General features: G+C 35.6%; 1 protein-coding gene across 7 annotated transcripts in view; it reads left to right on the top strand.

The window, feature by feature from the left end:
* LOC145686323 (U2 small nuclear ribonucleoprotein auxiliary factor 35 kDa subunit-related protein 2-like) overlaps window positions 1-21560 on the top strand; it is a 497978-nt gene extending 476418 nt beyond the window's left edge. For 6 of the 7 annotated variants that reach the window (XM_081759527.1, XM_081759529.1, XM_081759531.1 and 3 more), the window contains one exon: window positions 18457-21560. In XM_081759527.1, the coding sequence (XP_081615653.1) occupies window positions 18457-18838 (382 nt within the window). In that variant the 3' untranslated portion in view covers window positions 18839-21560. The remainder of the gene's footprint in view (window positions 1-18456) is intronic. The other variant, XM_081759534.1, reaches the window with a different exon arrangement.
* Window positions 21561-22292: the final 732 nt, after the last annotated feature.

Below are 22292 nucleotides of genomic sequence, written 5' to 3' on the forward strand. Positions count from 1 at the left end.
GTTTATCTTCAAATGTTAATATGAGGTTTTGGAGCATTTTTGATCAGAAGTTACACGGGGTTCAAAAGGGCTCGAATTGTTTTCAGTAAAGTTTTGCTGGCAGTGCTCACATCAAAAGTACGAACAATACTTTATGGTACGAGCATTAAAAGAAAAGTAATACGAACCTGAATTTTCTGTATATTGATTGCTTATAGAGCCATTGTCTTCGTCCTGCTGGCGTTTCTCATCATACGCCGTTAGCGATAGCGGTGGCAGATCTTTAAGCAATTTTCGAAATTTGCCTCTTGAATGTAGCATGGGATCATCATCCGAAGAAGAAGGCATTCTCCTTGCTCGTAACCGCCGCTTCTTTTTCCTCTCTACGTCGTCTTCACAGGTGTCTATTTCCGTCTAATCTTTTCGATGCCCTTGTCGTACGTATCTATCAATGAAATATATATATGGAGCAACACAATTACAACCATGCAAATTACGGAGTTTCAGAACCGATATATATATATATTTACACTACTTGTTAAGTATATTCTTCTTTAATTAATTATTTCATCAGTACACTTTTGTCTTTCAATTCTATCTAATTTGAAGTAAAATATCTAGAAGAATTTCGGTATCCATCCATTCCTATTACCAACTTATTGCAAAAAAATACTATGTATCCTAACAATAAATTACGCTTAATTAGCCGTGTAGGAAAGACGTAGAATTAAAGCAACACTAGGAAAAACTCTAGGAACTAGTGAAAAAATATAAAATAAAAAAGTTCCACTAGCATTTGACTGAAATATAAATTAGAAATGAACATCTGCGTAAATTCATGTCTTTGTGCTTTTGTTGTAATTATGAAAGTTTATTTCCTGGTCTGCACAATTCCAATTGCTTGTTTCTTAAAGTCATTATGGATTCACTAGTTAATAAAAGAATCATATGTGTATTTGCTCATTTAAAACTTACTTAGGAAATTGTAGGACAAACGTAATACTTACAAATGGATAATAATTATTATCAATCGCTAACCACTTCTCTATATATTAGCAGTTTTGCAACAGTTTCTTCGTATACAAAATTCTGAGGTATTATGTTTTTGTTTGTTTGTTTGTTTGTTTTGAATAAAAAGACCTCTAGAAATAACACAAAAGGGAAAATGTGGCAACAACAGAGCTGTCACCCTCACTGACTTTCCTTCGACCAGCCATAAATAAGCCCCCATACTGAGTTTGGTGATATCCTACATCAGCCGCGGTGTGTCGGCATCGGACAGCAACTCTATGCCAGTAGAGCGGACGTACATTAAACACAAACAATTAAAACAAGGTTACGTCTGATTCAACACTGTATGACTGATATGAACGTCACTTTGTGACATAATGTTCAACATATAAATTACGATGCTTTTGGTAGAATGAATCAAAGGAAACATTACAAATTTTGGCCTTCACTAGTAGTGTCAAACGTGCATTATTCTTTTGTTCACATTTTCTTAATATTAATGCTGAAAGATAACCTAAGGCAACATATCGAATCCACGTGCATGAAAGTAGTGAGTCAGATCGGACCTACGTCTTTTTTTTTTCTTTCTTTCGTTTTTTCCTAATTGGGATGGCATTTAGTATTTCCTCCAACTCGATCCATGACTCCGGAACTGGTACTGCAGCTCAGTGAATCATTGTGCTAATGAAAAAAAAAAAAAAAAAAAGCCTGCAGGGCTTCTAACCCCTTTCTCTCGCTCAGCTGTATTTCGCAACGAAACCAAATCACTGTTTGTTTGTTTTTTTTTTTTTTTAATCAAAATCACTACCGCGGAAGACTGGAGGAAAAACAAAAAGCAACCCCCTAATTGAATTTCATTAAGACTTCAGTTCTTCGCATAAAATATTTCGTCACTGGTGCCTAATAGCCCGTATCACGTTTCACAGTCTCGATATTTGGAAAGTCTAACCTTTCAACCTCCGTTGTGTTTTGAAGGGGTTCGGCTATTATTTGTAGTTGTAATTCGCAAATATGTTCGAAAAATACGGATGACTATCCCAAATCGTTTGCGTCTTTAATTTGTATCATTTATGAGCTGATAAGAGAGCTCAGGTGGGTTTTGCACAGGACCCCTACTGACAACTATAGTCAACTACAACAGCACACACATGGGTACAAGTGCAATTCTGTTCAGAATATTATGCTCCACATTTTTGACTCTTCCAATACAATGCTCCTCTTTGACTTTAATTAGTTTAAACTCGTTCACTCAAATTTGCAGATTTCTAATGCGGACCAATGTTAAAACAATAGACAGTACAGAAGTTCTAATTTAGTCCTTCTGATTAACAGTTGGCTGTCTTGATTAACAGTTTTCCAGGGTGTCTACTGAGTTCCATTTTCATCCAGAATAACTACCAGCAAAATCCCAGTACCTAATACTATTTTTTAAAAGCTTTCAGGAATAATCACACTTTTGATGATTTCAGGCTTGTAATTGTTTTAGCATCAAAAGAATATTTTATTTTTAATAAATTTAATTAGCCTTGATTTTTTAAAAGCAAGTAATTTTAAGATATTTTAACATTTTTTAAAGGGCCTCCGAAATTGTAAAAACTGATTTTACTTACCAATTTCATGAAATACAGACCTGATACGGATTTTCCTCAAAATACAAACTTTAATTGACTTTACTGACTAGTTTGTAGCCTACACTTGAAGTATTGCATATAATATAATGCATCCATTGTTATTATACGTAAGGTATTGCAAAAGAGAATGGAAACTGAAAACAGCGTTAATAGAAAAGGGGAAGTTAGTGAAAATTTCATAATTTTTCCAGTATGTGGATCAAAATCCCAATATATTTCGAGTACCAAAATTAAATTTTAGTATATCCAGTATCAATAGACACCTTGTTTCCTTGCCTTTAGTTAGAATAGCTGGCCAAGGCAAATTTTGTTCCTATGCTAGACATACCCAAATCCCACCTGGCACGCAGACACGCTTCCCCTACATTACCCAGGACTAGTCGCAGCAATGGTAAGAACGCTGTTCCACTTCAAGAACATCTAATTAACGAGCGGTTTCCTCTGCCAATATATGGCATTACAAATTTCGTGTCTTTTCCTTTTATTTTCCTCACGAATTTTACACAAATGCATACGAATATCTCATACATTTTCAACAAAGGACGTTCATTATGCTTTGAAGTGCTAACTTTATCTACACTCTTCCGTTTATATACACGGATTAATTTTATCTACACTCTTCCGCTTTTATAAAACAATTGCAAAATTTACAGGAGAAACGAGATAAGAAATGGTAATTTTACATTTTTATGTGATATTTCAGTATGTAATGTTGCGATTAAAGTTGTAGGTAATTTGAGAAATTATATGAAGTTGGTACTATTTCCAATACGCGGAAGTTAACCATGCTTGATAAGCATGGCAATCGTACAATATGACGGATCGGTACATCGAACATGATCTTTTACATAAAATATTGTCAAGAACAGAAAACAACGAACCTTGCGGGACTTCTAACCCTGTTCGCTCGCTCAAGTAGACCTACATTTCGTAAAGTAAGTAAACCACTTTTAATTTAAACATTAATATACAGTAGTGGAAAGGTGTAACTAAAGCTACGTTAAAAAAAAAAAAAAAAAAAAAACCTCCACCATGCCCTTCAAACGGTTTCATTGCGTCGCCTTTGTAAGTTTCAACACTATAATGAAATTTGCATGAGATACGTTCAGTTAAAATTTGTAAAACGGCAGATTCTGCTGCAACCTATTAATAGAACAGCTGCTTTTAAGAGCAACACTGTTGGCTTTGCTTAAGTCACTTCACAACAGAAAAAAATACAAAACCTGTGATGAAAGCAGTTTAAATTGAAAATAATCAATGTTCATCAATTTCGCCAACTAACATCTTGGCGGGTTAACTTTAGCAGACGGCTCTACCAAAAGAAATATTCATAGGTCGAAAGATATTAGTAGTAAAATAGTGAAACGGTAATATAATTGATTAAACTCATAAACCATATGGGGCCGCGGTGGCTCACTGGTAGTGTTTACCTCTGGTGCTTGGGGTCCCTGGTGCGATCCCAGCTCGCGCCAAGTGAACTCTGTGGTGGACAAACACCGTGTGCGTGGGTTTTCTCGGGGTTAACCCGTTTCCTCCCACTTTCTTCATTCCACCATTTCATTTATTTCTCATCATCACCGTTTCCTTTAGCCTCGGTGCATAATCGTGAGACGTTAAACTAAATATTTAATTTCATTCCATTTCATAAACCATATGTGGGAGTGAGTATACATAGGAAAGTATGTTATGGTGGAACTATTTGCCAAGGCAAAAGGTGGCTGAATACAAGTTAGGAACGAGACCGCAGTAAGTGTTGTATCTGAAGCTTTGGGAAATGGTTAGAAACAATGGTTGCAATGCCAATCATGTGTCACTTCAAAGGTAGAAAACAAGGAGCTCTGCGGGGCTTCTAAGCTCCTTCAGTCCATCAGCTATGTTTTGAGAAGCGTTGTGTAACACTAGTGCCCCAAATCTAGTAAAAAAATTGACGATATATATTTCGTAAAGCCGTTTATCTTGACTTTGCTAAAGTAAATTTGCTCATCTTGGCTTTACCACGCACATCTTAACAAAATCCCTGAGGCTGGTGCTGGACACTGAATGTCTGCTTTTCAGTTTGGTACATCAGGTACAATGCAGGTTTTGTGGTAAATCAGTTTGCGTGCATATTATAAATCTGTACGCGATAATCTCAGCATGAAATAACAGTAAGAACGTTTTAGATAATAATCTGAAACATGAAAAGTGAAGAATATTTTAAAGTAAAATTTTCCGACCTATTGTAAATCTATACATATTAATCCATTATTCATAGCATTCCTGCTCTGTTGATCTTTAAACATTGAGTACTACGAGCATCAGAGTGAGCGTCCTTCTTTTCCGGTCACAGCGGTGACTATTCGTATGAGTGTCTCATAATTTTTTTTTTTTTTTTTTTTTTTTTTTTTTTTTTTTTTTATACAACTAGAATAAGACCAGTTTTAGACGAAAGCATTTATCGTAGCGTTTCTCATAGCAGGTGTGCCGCCAAAAATCTCGTATAATATTCTATGACATCAAAAGTATATTGTCCTTTTACACCGTAGCATTTTGATAAGCATTTTGTTGTGACGTAGGAAACAAATCACTGGAGAAGAGCGCAATTATGGCTCCAAAACTAAAAACAGATATTTCAGTCACTATTTCTTCTAGAGCCCTTTTTGGCATATGCTTATTATGATACAAAGGACTTTTAACGGTGCAGATATACTATACAGATCCATAGATTTTAAAATTTACAGAAGAAATTTCTAATATTTTAATAGAATAGTGTATAAGTAATGGAAATATGGTGTGCACTTACATCTGAGATGCGTATTTACGTGGAAATATAGAAATTAAAGTCGAATCTGAAATGCACGCAATCTTCAATAAGCTGCCATAAAGTCATGGAAGTTTGTAATTTCCCCCATTTTGTATCGAGAACAGAACCCAACCAACCCCTTCGGGGTAGGGATGGCCATATCCGGACACTGGATCGGGATCCGAGATTTCGGATCTTGGATCCGGATCTGAAAAAACGGATCTTGGATCCGGATCCGAAATTTCGGATCGTGGATCCGGATTCGAGAAACCGAATCTTGGATCCGGATTCGAAATTTCGGATCTTGGATCCAGACCTGAAAAACTGGATCTTGGATCCGGATTCGAAACTCCGTGTCAGAAAATTCGGGTGTTCCGAATCAGCAAAATTTTCGAAATTATTGACAAAGTGATTCTCATTCCTATGCTTTTAAGACACTTTTGGTATCTGATCATGTGACAGCCTAGCGTTCTCTTCATTCTGTTGATATTTGGTTTTCGTGCCTTAATATGTCACAATTACTCCAAATTTGATTGAGTAAAACTGTCGACTTAGGTGAGAGCAATCTCATTGTCAGATTCGATTCTAGTGGAAATACTTGACCGAACAGGTAGTAAATCTTTTTTAAAGCGGTCGTCCTGATGAAAATTTGTCCTTTGTTTTCTGTAACACTAGTCAAATGCTGGGATGAAACCTTAGTCTCAAGCCCAAGCTTCTTCATTAAACTCAGGCTGCTTACTTTTCTAATTCTTTCTGAGTTATTGTGGTCATTGAATGAGGCCATTTCCTAGTCGTGATGGGCTAGGCCACTGCTAATAGAACAGCTCATAAAATATAGATCCAATCAAATTAAGGAGCAACTTCCTTTTCTTGCTCTTGATGAGCTTTTTTCCTTTCTTTAAAAATACGTTTCTCTGTGACCGTACCACTCCAGTTAGAATTAAGAATTGTAGTAGAGATGATGTTCTAAATGGCAATTAACGTATCAAAGTCAATGTATTAATGTACTGTATGTGTATACAAAATACCATATGGAACCTCGAGCAGTAACACGTATCTTCGTAATTAGTAATCAACTACTATTAACTCTGTATAGGTTGTATAAGGAGCTATATCATTCATGTAAACACATAGGCGGATGCAGGGGGAGGGCGAAAAGTCGTTCGCCCCTACCCAGCGCCACCATTAACAGCGTACTTTAGTAGCAATTTGTTGCAATTTCAGATCATCTAAGTAATTTTTCACTGCTAGCATCCCCAACCGTCCGCTAAGAATCCATCCGCCCCCTCCAGGAGTCCGTTCTGGATTCGCCTCTGCGCAAACATAATATACAACTCATTCAAGAGTACATTTTGGTAGCTTTTTAAAATTTTGGTAGAGCGGTGGCTCAGTGGTAGAGCGTTCACCTCCGGTGCTTGGGGTCCCTGGTTCGATCCCAGCTCGCGCCGTGTGGACAAACACCGTGCTCGTGGGTTTTCTCGGGGTTTTCCCGTTTCCTCCCACTTTCTTCATTTCATTTATTTCTCATAATTACCGTCTCCTTTAGCCTAACCGGCATAAGCGTGGGACGTACAACTCAAGGATTTCATTTCATAACGAATTTTTGTCCAAATAACAAGTTTCATTTCTCTAACATTCCAGGATTCCGAGATATAAAAGTCTTTTCTCCCCGCCCCTTTTCTTCCCCTCTAAGACATACATAAAAAAACGCTTAAGTTCATACCTAATTATTTCAAATGTAAAGTCCAAATACCAAATTCTATGCTCCTAACCTTCAAAGGTTCCCAGATATCGACATGTTATTATAATAATTACAATCTGCACCCTCTTTCCTTTCCATCTCTTTTCTTTTCGTTTTTACTAAAACGTCAAAAAACACCGAAACACATGTCAAATTATTTTCAATGAGAAATGCAAATACCAAATTTCAAGTCTCTAACCTTAAAGGATTGAACATATTAATACAATAATTGTAATTCCCACTTAATTTTCTTTTCGCCCTTTTTCTTCCCTTCTGGGCCACATATATATATATTTAAAAAAAAAAAAAAAAAGTTGAAATATGTATCTAATTATTTTAAGTGAGAAGTCCAAATACCAAATTCCATGTTTCTAACCCTTTAAGGTTCCGAGATATAGGCATATTGTTATACTAATTGCAATAATTGCAATTACCACCCGTTCTTTTACTTTCTACATCTTCCCTGCCTCTTCTAATTTAAATATCAAAAAACACTTAAACAAGTATCAAATTATTTTCAATGAGAAACCCAAATACCAAATTTGAAGTATCTAACGTCAAGAATGATCAATATTTTCCACCCCATTTCCCCCCTTCCTCGTCGAATTTCCCAAAGTCCTTCCTTAGTGGTATCCTACGTCACAAAGCCTATAAACTGTCCAAATTTCAAGTTTGTAGCTTAAGCGATTTGGCCTGTACGGTGATCTGTCACTCCCTCACTCACTCAGGACTTTGCCCTTTTTATATAGAGATACTTAAGATTTTATGGGAAAGCCATGGATTTTGTCCTAAGGCCGGCAGTGTCTTAGAAATTTAATAGCTTTGCTATAAACTTTAAGCAATCAACTGACTGATCTGCGTCTATATGTATTATGTAAAATGCCGCTTATGATATTTATTTTGCTCGTAATAAAAAATAGAAATAATGACGAAAATTCAAAGACATCCATGATTTTAGCGTAATGCTGCAGGAGTTCAGATCATTGAATTAATCATAAGAGCCGACTGTATAAGATAGACTACATTAAATTCCAATGTGGCACAAAGAAAATATGCAGTATTACTATACAGTTTTTCAATGTTATAACTCATTCTGAAAATATTATCATAGGTCTCACAAACAATCAAATTTTAATCCTAACTCGATTAATATATAACAAAAGGCAGATCTATACAACTACTGACTTGAGATGAAAGTGGCATACTTATAGTACGTTTAAAGATATACTAAAGACTAAATGATGGGGTGTACGCAACAGTGGTCTAACCCCGAAAAATGTGAAAACGAGATTTTCATGTAATCTTTTGTCATTTAAATTGAATTGTCTTCCCACTGAGTTAGACAAAATTCACCTAGTAAATTTTATACATATGGATATTTTAATTCTGGGTCTCAATCTAAGGCCTACAATATTCAAAACAGGAGTCCGAATCTGAACTTCGAAATTTCGGGTGTGAATCCAGGAACCGAATATCCGGATCCGGATCCAAGATCCGAAATTTGAGATCCGGATCCGTCTGGCCATCCCTACTTCGGGGCTTCTAAGCCGTTCCCACTACTGCTACTACTGCTACTAGTACTACCCCTACTCGCATTCCAACTACTACTACTATCCGTTCCTACTCCTACTCCTATTCCTACTAGTGCTACTACTACCACTCTTACTATTACTACACGTACTGCTACTCTTACTATTAGTAAGTTCTCCTACCTCTACTCTTACTACTACTTACTCCTCCTCCTCCTACTGCTACTACTTATTTCTACTACTATTACTCTTACTACTATTACTACTACTTATACTATGGATCCGTATAGTGAAACTACACGTTGCCACCTGTTAAAGTGAACCTGCACCGGAGAATGCAAGAGCACACCGAGAAGCGATTGCTGAAGGTACAATAAATGAAACGAAAAGTATTTTTTTTAAATGAATTTCTGTGTGAATCTGTATAGTGAAACTGCACGCTTTTAACTTTGTACAAACAAGGATGTTTCTCATATTTTTTAATCAACATAATAATAGTATCCCTACTCCAACTTATTTTTCTTCACTACAATTCAATTTCCCACACAAAACAAAAAGCATGGATATTTGACACAAAATCTTTCGTTTCCTTTTAACACACCACGGCGCTGCAATCGGAGCAGAAATGCTACGAAATAGAGCAGGTTCTATCAACCAGAAATGCCATAGGATATGCCATGGCATGGGAAATGCTATAGCATTTGCTACTTTACACGGTAGGATACCGATGATACGATTTTTGCTACGATAAATGCTTCCGTCTAAAACTAGCCTAACAACAAACATTCTTTAACTAATGAAAGAAGTTCAGAAATTATTAGAGGCAGTGGTGCCCACCCCTCTTTTGTGTATGACGCACCCCCCCCAATTGTCTATCCGTAGGTGTTCTTCCATGAAAAAAATATTATCTTCGATTAATTTTTACACCCCCTTAAACATATTTATATAGATATTTACTCCCCCAATATTTCAATGACGCGATTTGCGTCATAGCCCCCCTCTGTGGGCTCCCCTGGAAGTATGTTAATTTTTACCTTTTTTTTTTAATCAGTAAATTTTCATTTCACACGCTGACACTTTTTCCCCTTTCTCTAAGGATAACTCACCGAATTCAGTTATGCTGCAGTCACTGTACTTAAAAATATCCTGTTACACAATGGCCCTAGACCCTCGTAAACCAAAGATTTTACCATAAAATCAACCAAATGCGTCACACGTCGCTGAACCCCATGTATGTATTCCCTCCAATACCACAAACCACAATGCAATTGTGACAAACAAATGACTGTTCGGAACGCGTACCACAACACTGAGGACCAGGCGAAATTTTATGGTTTATATTTCCTTTTCTGCAGATTTTTAAACATACTCTTTGGACTTTTAATTATTCCAATTCCATTCTGATTCTTACCAGGACGACCAAACATACGTGTGATTTTGTGGATTTCTGTTTCCCGTTGCTAGTGGCCATCCTGCGGGACAACTGTGAGGTTCCCACGGATATAGACCCATGCCTGTCCCAAGCAGGACTTCCCTGGATTACCTATTTATATCTTGGATTTTTCATGATCGTTGTGGATCGTACGAGATCACAATGGGACGTCCCGTGGACTACTTGTGCTATTAGGGTACCTATCAAAAATAACTTGCTTTCGTTCCGAAGTTTGTGAGTACATAGGACACACACGAGTTGTACACGTCAAGGTATGTTCCATGTTGTGGCCAAACAACATGATGTAGAAGCCAGCCTCCATCTATATCGTACACAGTGTTTTCAATTTGAGTTTTGGAGTCTGTCCAATATTCAAACATCTAATACAAAGCAGACCTTTTTTTCCCTCATCGACGTTTCTGTGAAGAAAGAAAGTGGGTAGGGTGCAAGCTCGTAAGCAAAACATTATCGGAGTTCTTCTTCGGACTTAACTACGCATATGATTCGGTTGAAGATTAGCATGGTGTTTACAGCCAGTACCTCATCACAGATGAGTACTGCATTCTGGATTGCGGACAGTATGATGACTTTAACCTTTTGTTTAAGTTTCACATTTCCAAAAGTCGGTGCAAATATTCCTTCCATAGCAGCCAATCCGATTTCCTTAGCTTTATCACAGTTGACCACTGCATTATCTTCCATGCCAGTGCTTAGGAACGCGAGCTCCGGATATGAAGGGAGTGGAGAATGTTGGCAAAAGCAACACAATAATATTTCTACATGTAATATATCACGGGATTGATTGCTTTGGTAGAGTTCGACTTTACGACCAGTGTGAACTTCATGCCTATCTTTGCATAATAAGTTTTCAAGATATTCTCGTAAATGGCATGCTGCTGGCATACTTGACACCACCTAGATATTACCTTTTCAGTCATGCCTCTCCCATGGGTCAGTCGACCGCTGCTCTTCATTGCTCTCATTTAAACCTGCTCAATCGTCATTTCAGACCATATACCACTTCAAAATATATCTTTCCTGCGAATAGTGGAGTAACCGTCTCGTGTAAATAGCTGAAACTCATGAGGATCCATTTCATCCTCCAACAGCAACAGTTCTTGTAAATACAAATATGCGTATTTGGCATACAAGAAATGCTCAGCTGCACGAAACTATGGCAACATTTCTCGTATGCAGTGAAGATAAAGATTCTAGTCTCCAGTTCTTTAGGCACGAATGAAACGACGCATAACTTCTACAAGCTGAAAGTACAGGGCAAATTACTTAAAGGTACGGCTTTTTTCTGCAGCAGCGTCCATGAATAACTTTAGGTCATTTACAATCTTGATTATATTTGAGTGTTGAACGACTACATCAGCATCTATAGCTTCTTCAATTATTAGAGGAATACAAACATCTGGCAATTAACGCACAAACTCCTCACTGGCGTCTAATTCATTAAATATATATTACAATTGCTAACTGTGTTTAAAAAAACGAGCTCGCAAAGCACGAGCATAAAAGTGGCCTGACATCATGAGTATAAGTGTTACCTCGTTCGAATTTACGCTTCTTAAAATTTCCAATGATATATAACTCTTGGTCCTATGTAATATCAGAAGGTGACTAGAGCTGTGAAAGTGAATGTCACCGTATGCATTTTTGTACAGAAAGGCCAGAAAGTAATATTGGTTATCATTTTTTTCTCAGCTTGTATTATACCAATTTGTATCATTGTTGGCTATGTTGAAGACAAGTATCAAGGGTATCTGTTGGTGTTGTTTTGTTGATGTGCAATAACTGTCAGTGTTGCAAACTTCCTATGATTTCTGAAAATATACCTCTTTTAATTTAAAAAACTTTTCTTCTTCCTCTTCTTCTAGAAATTTAGCATGATGGACATATGTTATTTACTTAGATTTTCTGTCTTCCAAGCTTTCCAACCATAGATGATACATGACTTCGTGATAATTAGAACGGTGACTAGAGGAATAAATGTAAAGGGTGACGATTTCCATAAATTCCTTGACGTCGTCTAAGGATGGCGGCCATTTTTCAAAATAGAGGAAAAAACTACAGTGGGGTTTTAGGGGACTTTTAGTATGTTACTCCTGATACATTCCCCTACTTCCATACCAATATTCAGCTTGTTACTAATTTGCTCCTTTCTCAACCCTATATTTACTGGACTATTATAGCGGAATGTCAAGATAAATTGTCCACCGTATAGACGTGGCAATGATCATGGAGCTAGAAAGATAGAAAAAACGCAACTCCCAAGATTTTGCATAACAGAACACAAACAAAAACGGGTCTAATTACTGAACCATGCGTAATTTTTTTAGATCTAGCATGAAAAATATTAAAACATTTAAATTTTTCCACGTTACAACCACCGTCACGAGCGTGCTTTCTTCGCGTTTTTACCATGTCCTCACCCTTTTCTCCATGTAATATCTTTTTTTGCAATAGTTTATTCACATACAGAATAACTTTGTGGCCTAAGCAACAATTTTTAGCACTTTGCCCTCCTGAGATATTATGCCGCAAACATGACATCAACATCATAAACTTCAACTTTCGGATCCCCATAAATCTTTTTTAAATCCTCCACTACCCTTGCCGTTGCCAGTTCTTATGGTCTTATTGGCAGCCGCATCTGCCCCTAACTCTTTTTAAAATATCTCTCTTTATTTCATTTTCTCTCTGCTCTTTTTCGTTCTTAACTCTCTCAAAAGCTCGGGGTATGGCCTGGATTTTAAGCCTGATGCCTAACGATTATATCAGGCTCTATATTGCAATACTTATTTCTTTATTGTTATGCTGAGAAAGAAATATTTTTGTTTAAAGATAAAACACATACATATAATACATACAAACATGAAACATTACATAAATAATTCTCACACAATTACATTACTTGAACTCTGTATGGTTGAATGTTATAATTTGACTAAATATGAAAATATAATTTTATGTAGAATATTAGTTATAAGCATAAAATTAAGGAAAAACTTTGTGAGATTTTTCACCAGAATTTACATTTAATTTACGATATTTATTAAATGTTAAACATTCATGGTTTTCTCCTTGTAAGTAATATTCACTGGTTCTCTCCTGGTGAGAATTACACTAACAGAGATAAATAATGGTTTTCCGCCTTACACATTTCCATATTCAGCCTTACCATAACCGTTAGTCCTCCAACTAATTTACATTATTTCTTAGCATACTTAGCCTGCGGTCCTTCAGATAAACTGAGATGCTAAATAATTATGACAATTACACTGCAACAAGACTTCACATTTACATACACATAACACTGAAATATTGATAATTATGAATTATATAAAATAAGATAACTTGTTATTGGTAAGTATTGTATCCATTGGACTGAAGCATAGGTTTATATTTTAATTAGTGTCACTCCGTTCGATGTCTCCTGGCTAAGTCTATTCCTATTTGGACTTTATTAATTTCTAAGATTCTAGAACACGTTTTATTGAAAAGATATCTATAATTGTCTTTGCAAATTAATTCCAAAATGCCATGTTGATTTTTTACTTGACGTAAGTTTGTTCTAATTCTTTGCACCTCTTCTGGTAGTAGTATATTGCTACACTCGAACACCAAGTGGTCTGGAGTTTGTATCTGGTTGCAGTCACAAACGTTAATTTCTAGTAAGCTTATTTTATGGAACGTCGAGCGAAAAGGTCCATGTCCGTTTAGAAATTGGATGACATGAGTATTCATGTCTAGATGCCCCAATTCTAATCGTTGTTTGACGTTTGGAAAAATTTCGTGTACTCTGATGGACTTGTTACACATACTTCAGTGGTCTTGCCATTTGGACAAAATAAAGGATTCAACGTCTTTCATTAAAATTAGTCTCCTTTCAAAAATTTGTTCCATTTTTCAAAATTTCCTTTTTGAATCCAATATTTGCCCGCCATTCTTAATATAGTTAGGTAGAGTGACTCGATACCTAATATAATCTTCAGAGCCTCAACAGACATTGTTGCCATGGCATCTGAGATTCTTAAGAGAATTGGGCGCTGTGCGCTATCTATTTTTCTGTAAACTCTGACATTTTCAAGAATTCTGTGATCCCACGCACTGGAACCATACGAAGCTATTACTTGGAATATAGCCTTGTAATTCAGTTGACTATTTTTGAGAGAAAGTTCATATTCCTTTGCCACGTCGAAGAAAATTTTATTTGCAATACTAATAATTTTCTTCTGTTTCAAGACATGGTGTTCAAAGTTTAGGCGTCCATTGAGTCACACTCCTAAATATTTAAAGGTTTCAATCTACTTATTGAGTTATTTGGAATTTTGATAATTGGATTTTTAATTTTCCTTTTTAATTTTCCCTTTACTAACATATATTTGGTTTTACTGGTTGAGATTTCTAATTTTGCTCTTCTAGTCCAGTTCAGGAGGACTTCCATTACTTTCTTTGCCTTTTCCTCTAGCTTTGTTCTAGTCTGCATTAATCGCTACTGCCAAGTCATCAACATAGGCTACAATTCCGGAGGTCCCTTCAAGATTATTCAGCAATTCCAGTCCCGGTTGGAGCGTGATGTCCCACAGCAGCGGTCTTAAAACTGATCCTTGTGTGCATCCTTTCGTTGTGTTCTTTTTAATTTCAAAAGTGTGTCCGCTATATACGATACATCAATCTGTACAATAACTTTTAATAGTATTAAGAATTTTTCTGTGAATATCTAGTCTTTGTAAGCGTATAAACATCATTGGCCACCAAAGATTGTCGAACGCGCCACTTATATCTATGAAAATAATAATTGTGTATTTTTCACCAATATCACGTGCTAATTCTGAGATTTAGTAACGAAAAATGAAATGAAATCTTTAAGTTTTACGTCCAACGGTTATTCCGGTTAGGCTAAAGGAGACGGTGATGATGACAGATGAGTGAAATGGTGGAATGAAAAAAGTGGGAGGAAACGGGAATACCCCCAAAAACCCACGAGCACGGTGTTTGTCCACCACAAAGGCCACACGGCGCGAGCTGGGATCGAACCAGGGAGCCCAAACACCGAAGGTGAACGCTCTACCACTGAGCAACCGCGCCCCCCATGATTTAGTAAGGAGTTGATGGGCTCTGTTGCTCATTTATTCTTCCTAAAGCCATATTGAAAATCACAATTATTTATTACAATTCTCTTGGCACTTATTCGATTTGCAAGTTTTTTTTTTTTTTCATATATTTTCCTATAGTGTTCAAAAAGCATATAGCCAGTGCAATTTCGGCGAGTTAGTTTGATCTGATGTGATCTTTTAGAGCAGCGTTTCCCAACCTTTTTCAACTTGCGGCACACTACGGGTGTTACTTGGATTCTCGCGGCACACTTATAGATATTATTATTTATAAATATAAAACACAGTGTTATTTTTTCTGTGATTATTGATCATCTTCTCACAGAGAAGAAATCTCGATCACTGCTTTTTCCCCTGGTAAATCATTATGCTTATTTTTCATTCGAATTTAAAAATAGAAAACAATTGCAATGAAATATAGGACTCAGGTTTTTAAAAATACGCTTTCTTTTTAAAAACTGTATCCAACCTTTTACTAAGAAGGAAGATCACTAAATAATGAACGAACAAACAAATCTTTCTTACTTTTAAAACACAAACGTAGGTAATTTGTCGACAGGATTGAATGATATTTTAAAGTTTCAAGTTACGAAATAGTCTGCAACAATAAAGAAGCAATAATGGTTATAACAATGATAACCATTTTTTTCAACATTAGAAATGTACAAAACAGTAACCCGGTATGAAACTTAAAATTGTAGATTCACAGTAGAGGTTCATAGTAATGTGAAATACAAATATACATTTTTCCCTAGGTTTTGCAATTTGATTGCTATAAAATTAATAATTTTGTTTCGATTCCTCGCGGCACACCAGCGACCCATTCACGGCACACCAGTGTGCCGCGGCACACCGGTTGGGAAACGCTGTTTTAGAGTATAACTAATTTCGCAATCTTCTATATTTCTTGGAAGATGCCTAGTTCTAAGCATTTATTATAAAGCTTAGTTAAATATGGAACCCAAAAATGGGAGCCGTTTTTAAAAAATTCTCCTCTTATGCCATCAGGTCGTTGAGCCTTGCTTTTTTTCTTTCTTTAAGATTTTTCAGTATGTTTTCTACCTCTTCATTTGTTGTTAAAATATCACTGCTGATATTGATATTATTATTGTAGTTTTGTAGTGTTGTCTAAGTATTTTATTCTCCTCACTATAAAATGTGGGGTCATCATAGGGGAAGCAGTTTGCTAATTATATATTGCATTGTGCATGGGCGTCGCCAGAAACTTTCGCAGGAGGGGTCAAGAACAAACTCTAATAATACACACACACACACACACACATATCTATCTATCTATCTATCTATCTATCTATATATATATATATATATATATATATATATATATATATATATATATATATATTAAACAAAATCACAATATTATAATTAGGAAGTCATGCAAGTACATATACTATGTTGATTTTAGAAGAACTTTCCGAAGACAGAATCGTATGTTCGCTCCTTAATACTTCATAACTCATGTTTTCAACATTAGTTGAGGTGCTACATCGCAGAAATCAACGAAAAACTGCAAATTGTGATAAGAACATCCCCGTTGGTATAAATAATTTTTAAGGTTCTACAATGAAATTAAGTCGGGGAGGCATCGACTAAAATCAAAGAAATCCAAGATGGCGGCCATATTTCAAAATGGCTACGCGGTTACAGTTTTTCTGTTATACGTCGTAGGAATTGAGTGTTTGGTATCGATTTATAGGTTTTTGAGGTCAAGAAATGCAATTTTTATGTTAAAGACAAGTTAGGAATTACTATAGGTGTTTTTCTGTTCCATATACTTTTTAAATTGAAACATAGGTGAAATCATTATACACTATTTTTATCTAAAAATATATTATATATTGCTTCGTTTAAACTGAATATTTCTGAAGTTGAACAATGTTTCTAACTGATTATGATACGTTGACAATAAAATTTTACATGCAAAACAATAACGAGATTTTTCCGTTATTGCTTTGCATTTAAAGTAATAATAGGATTTTTCCGATGCCTAAGGCGGGAGTTTACCGATTTAAGAAATTTACTGACCGCACCACCCAACTTTATAATGAAACGGGACAGTCCCGATTTCCGAATAAGCGAATATACTATTGGTGTTCGAGTAATGTCGGTGGAACTTCCATTCTGCTATTCCAAGTCCAAATGGAAGACAATTTCTCTCGGATGTAAGCGGAGAATTTGTTTGAATTCCACTTTAAGTTTATGTTACCCCTTCCAGCATATCCCCATTGTTGCAAGATAACACAAAAGGAAACAAACGTATTTCTGTCCGTATCTAATATAAATACATAGAGAAATTATTTAAACTAAAAAAAAAAAAAAAAAAAAAAAACGATTTAAACAAAAAATGTTTTTTTTTTTTTTTTTTTAAATATGGTTTTTGTCAACCCTTAATCATGTCACGAAGGTTTTTATTTTTACTATTATCTTTAAGTTCCTTAATTTTAGCTTTCAAAAAATCGCGTTTCTTTGTTCTAAAAGTTTTGGAAGTTTCCCACCTGATGTCTACGAAATTTAGTATAGTTATTTCATTCGGATTTTGTAGGCATCGTAATTTTGCCTGTTTTCTCTTCTCTACTAGTTTAATTCATTCCTGGTCAAATTATGGTTTGTTCCTACGTATTTCTTCGTGTCCCATTTTTTCTTTTGCTGAAAATTTAATGCTATCTCTAATTTCAGTCCAAGTACCCTCAACACTAGTGCACTTCGAATCTTAAACCGAGAATTTATTCGAAAGTTCAATCTGGTATTCCTCCCTTACATGGCTCTCTTCTGATTTCTTTAAATTAAATCTCTTCGTTTTCAGACATTGAATACTTCCTTTATTCAAAAATAATCTCTCTCTTATTATCGCTGCTACCAGGTAGTGATCAGTGTCACAATCAGCCCCTCTAAACGACCGAACATCAATTATGCTAGATTGTCTTCTTCTGTCTACTAAAACGTGAATTCAATATATGGCTTCATACTAACGTAATACTCTGTATGTTGATGTATTGTATCTAATTGTTTTTAGTTAATTTGTAGGAAATAACATTGTAGGATTTCAAGATGTGTTGTAACTTTCATCGGTAGAATATAATATTCAGTAACATAATTTCTTCGAGAAAATAATTAAATGCAAAGAAAGAATGCAGAAAGAGTTTTTGTATTGCATATAAATACTTCTATTTCAATTTGTAAAAGACACTTTTTTTTTTTTAATAACAGAAAAGGAAAACCAGCTGATGACAGGAGTGATAGAAACTGGAGATGGACACCGTCACCTGAACGAGACGTGAAGCGTACTTCCTCTACCAGGAAACAGTTTAGCTGGAGGAGCAGAGCACATAGAATGTCACACGAAAAGAGTAAACGGTCACAGCGACATCTATCAAAAAGTGTTTCTAAATCGAGAAGTCAGTCTCGGTCTAGATCTAGAGACAGGTCACGATCTAAAAGGTCCAGATCAAGGAAGAGTAGGTCAAAATCATCAAAAAGACCTCAATTGAAAGCCAGATTGCAGTCTAGAGAATCTAGAACAAAGAGTAGATCACCAATGAAAAGAAAATCGTTAAGATCGAGGAGTAAATCATTATCTCCGATCTCCTAGGAGGCTTTTGTGATATTTTTTCTTGTTGACCTTCAAATGTTTTCTGGGGGAATTCTAAGACGAAAAAGCAGTTATTCTCTGCGTGCAAAAACATTGTAAAAGAAGGGAAGGATTTTAAGTATACTACATTATTGTAATTTTCGTAGAAATCAGTATGGAAACATACAGGTAAAAGGGTTTACTTGATCGAACATTTGAGTGATATTTAATTAAGATGAACTTCATAAGGTTTTTAATATTCACAGTGTGCTATCTATGAAAGTTATTTTCCTGTTTTAGTAAATAATTCAATATCAGTTTTAATTATCAAAATATAAACGTGAATTCTCGAAGTTCGCAAAACCAGTACAATGTTTCTTTATCACAATTACATTTACACATTTTAATGATGTTTTAATGTATATCTAACGATTTTCATTGTATGAAAACTATCAATTGATTGCTTGATTTTGAGTTTAACGTCCCGTGCAGCAGAGAAGCTATGTGAGACGTGGACTTAATGATTAACGTGGAATCCGAACCACACAAAACTCTTTCCGGGAATCGAATCCACGCCAAAGAGGCGTACGCTAACCCCTTAGCCAGAAAGGAGCTCATGAAAATTATCAAATTGAGCTACCCGTGTCAAGTGAAAAAGCTCATGGAGCGAAATAATGAAGTATGCTGATTCAGTTTGCATTCAAGGTATAATTTTGATATTTAAGTTGCAAGTCTGAAAGAAAACTTCGTAACCAACGTTATTCAGTACTTAAGCGTCAACTTAAAGCATAGAGGAGATTGTTCGAGGGATAAAGACTAAAATAATTAAGCGCAAAGCATTTTGAAGCAGCTTCTAAGAGTAGGGCGTTAATTTATGTATTCTTTAGTAAATAGGGCTTTTCAGTAAAGTTCCTCTTCTCGAATTTGACTTCAACGATTAAGTTATCAAATATATTTGACACGAAATTCAAATTTTGCACTATTAGTTACTTTAATCTTGAACAAAACATATGTTTGTACGAGATCAGAATCATTAAGAAGGAAGGAAAAATGAGAAAAAAAAAAAAAAAACTCTCAATGCATAACAGTAGCTGGAAACTGTAACACTAAAAATTGAGTGAAATTCTCCTACTGTTAAGGTTCTTCATAAAGCAGCTAAGTGTACAATATATATGTACCTGCAATTGGAACCAGGTGAAGGCTTTAGTTTAATGTATTAATTCTTTTAAACAAGAAGTTTACAAAATATGAAATTTTCCTTTTTTCCTCTGTCTGTATTCTTCAAACGGTAAAGAGCTCCTTCGTGGTTAAGCGGGTAGCGTACGCGCCTTTGGCGTGAGACCCGGGTTCGATTCCCGGCGGGAGCTCATGTGGTTTGGATTCCACATTAGTCAGCAGGTCCCGGCTCATATAGCATCGCTGCTGAAAGGGATGTTAAAATAAACTCTTTGGACAGTAAAGAAACTCCAGATTGAATTAGTCGTAAATACTCGGAAACACAAGAAATTACGGTGTTTAAAGTTGAAAGGAATTAATTCCCGGAGGGTAAACTATCTTCGTAAGGCAGGTGTTGAAATATGTGAGAGAGATAAAAGAGCTAGTAGTCCAGAGATTCAAATACGGTGGGTGAGATAAATAGTGCTACATATATCAAGATTATTTATTGTCGATAATAAATTCAATAATGGTTTCCAACATTGCTAACCTTCACAAAATTATTCGAAATTCTAAGATTTTCGTTTGATATTTTGATGTTTTCATACGTAATTGCTTTTCAATATCAAAAAGAGGAAGTATATGAATTACACATTTATCTATAAAAGTGGTATGTTGCGTTTAAGTCAGGCCTTGTTTCCGAAGTGTGTCATTATGTCATATTGACTTTATTTTATACTTCGTTGCGGGAAATGTAATTAAATATCAGTATTCCCATAGCGACAACTTACTACAATTTTTATGAAATTTTAACTGTTCAAGATGTGGAATGGATTTGTCCACAATTCTGTTGGTATTGGTAAATAAATTATGAGTTGTTGAGTGATAGAGACCGGAGTAGTACAACGTATTCTACTTTCCTCAAAAGTAAATTTTAAAATTTACATAACATCAGTAAATTGGCAAAGAAAAAATCAAATAGTAACATTATCTGTCGCAAAATAATTGTTGGTTGGTTGTTTGATTTGGAGTTTACCGTCTCGTTTAGCGCCAGATTTATATGAGACGTGGACCTATAGCTTAACATGGGATCCGAGTCACATGAACTAAAATACTTGTGTTACATGTAATTTTGATTAGGTGGTGTATGTGCGCAATGTTACTATTGGAGGATAAATATTTTACAAAGAAAGATTGTTGAACAAAAATTGTCATCATAGCTTTTTATACTGTAGACATGTAGGCAGATAAGTATAATTCTTCCCACATTTTTTTCCTGACGTCCCTCTTAACTATAAAGAGATATCAATAAATCATAAAGAAGCTTACATTTGCATAACCGCAATATAACACGAGAGTTTGGAATATTCGAAGTTTTGAAATTTTAAAGTGTAATTTTGTAAATTTTAATTTTACCTTTTTTAATACAGTTTTTAATATCCTGTTAATTTATACCCATCTGTTGATAAAAACTTGTGCTCTGCATTGTTTTACCACTGAAAACTTGTATTCACTCAATAACCGACAATTATTTCCTATCCATCTGCAAGCACACACATGGAAAATAATAAAATAAATATTAAAAGAATATTTTATTCGAGATTTTTTTATTTTTAGTGCCCATTGTTATGCCCCATAATTTCTGTTCGGAATATTTTAATCTATTTGCTTGTAGTAGTAGGGGTCCGCGTATGTCCAGCCGAGTCAGCAAAAATTTTCTCGATTCTGATTGGCTGAGAGAGGTCACGTGACGTTAGGCCCCGCCCACGCGGGAAATTCAAATTTTCAGGTCACGTGGTATGACGTCATGAGTCACCCTGCGGGGAAATCCCTCATTCTCTTTTATGACTAGGATTTTTGAAAATTGTTCCCTTTTACGGGTAAGATGAGTGTTTATGATTGGTTGACAGCTGTCACATGATCTTAGACCCATGGATATTTGAAATTCGTTCCCTTTTATGGGTAACATGAATGCTTTGGTACCACGAAGCTGATTGGTTGACAGAGGTCACGTGATCTTAGGCTCTGGATTTTAAAAAAAATTCGTTCCCTTTTACGGGTAAGATAAGTGCTTTTGGTACCTTGATTCTGATTGGATGATAGAGATCACGTGATTTTAGATCCTAGGATTTTTGAAATTAGGGTGTCCTTTCTGATGTATACTTTGGTATCTCGATTCTGATTGGTTGATAGAGGTCACATGATTTTAGACCCGCCACACGGTGAACAGATTACATGGGAAAACCCCTCACTCATTTGTTTTATTTTACAGGTAAGATGAGTGTTTTGGTACCTCAATTTTGATTGGTGGATAGAAGTC

Source organism: Thermobia domestica, chromosome 5 (genome assembly GCF_964235325.1).
Source record: "Thermobia domestica chromosome 5, izTheDome1.hap1.1, whole genome shotgun sequence".
Lineage (NCBI taxonomy): Eukaryota > Metazoa > Arthropoda > Insecta > Zygentoma > Lepismatidae > Thermobia > Thermobia domestica.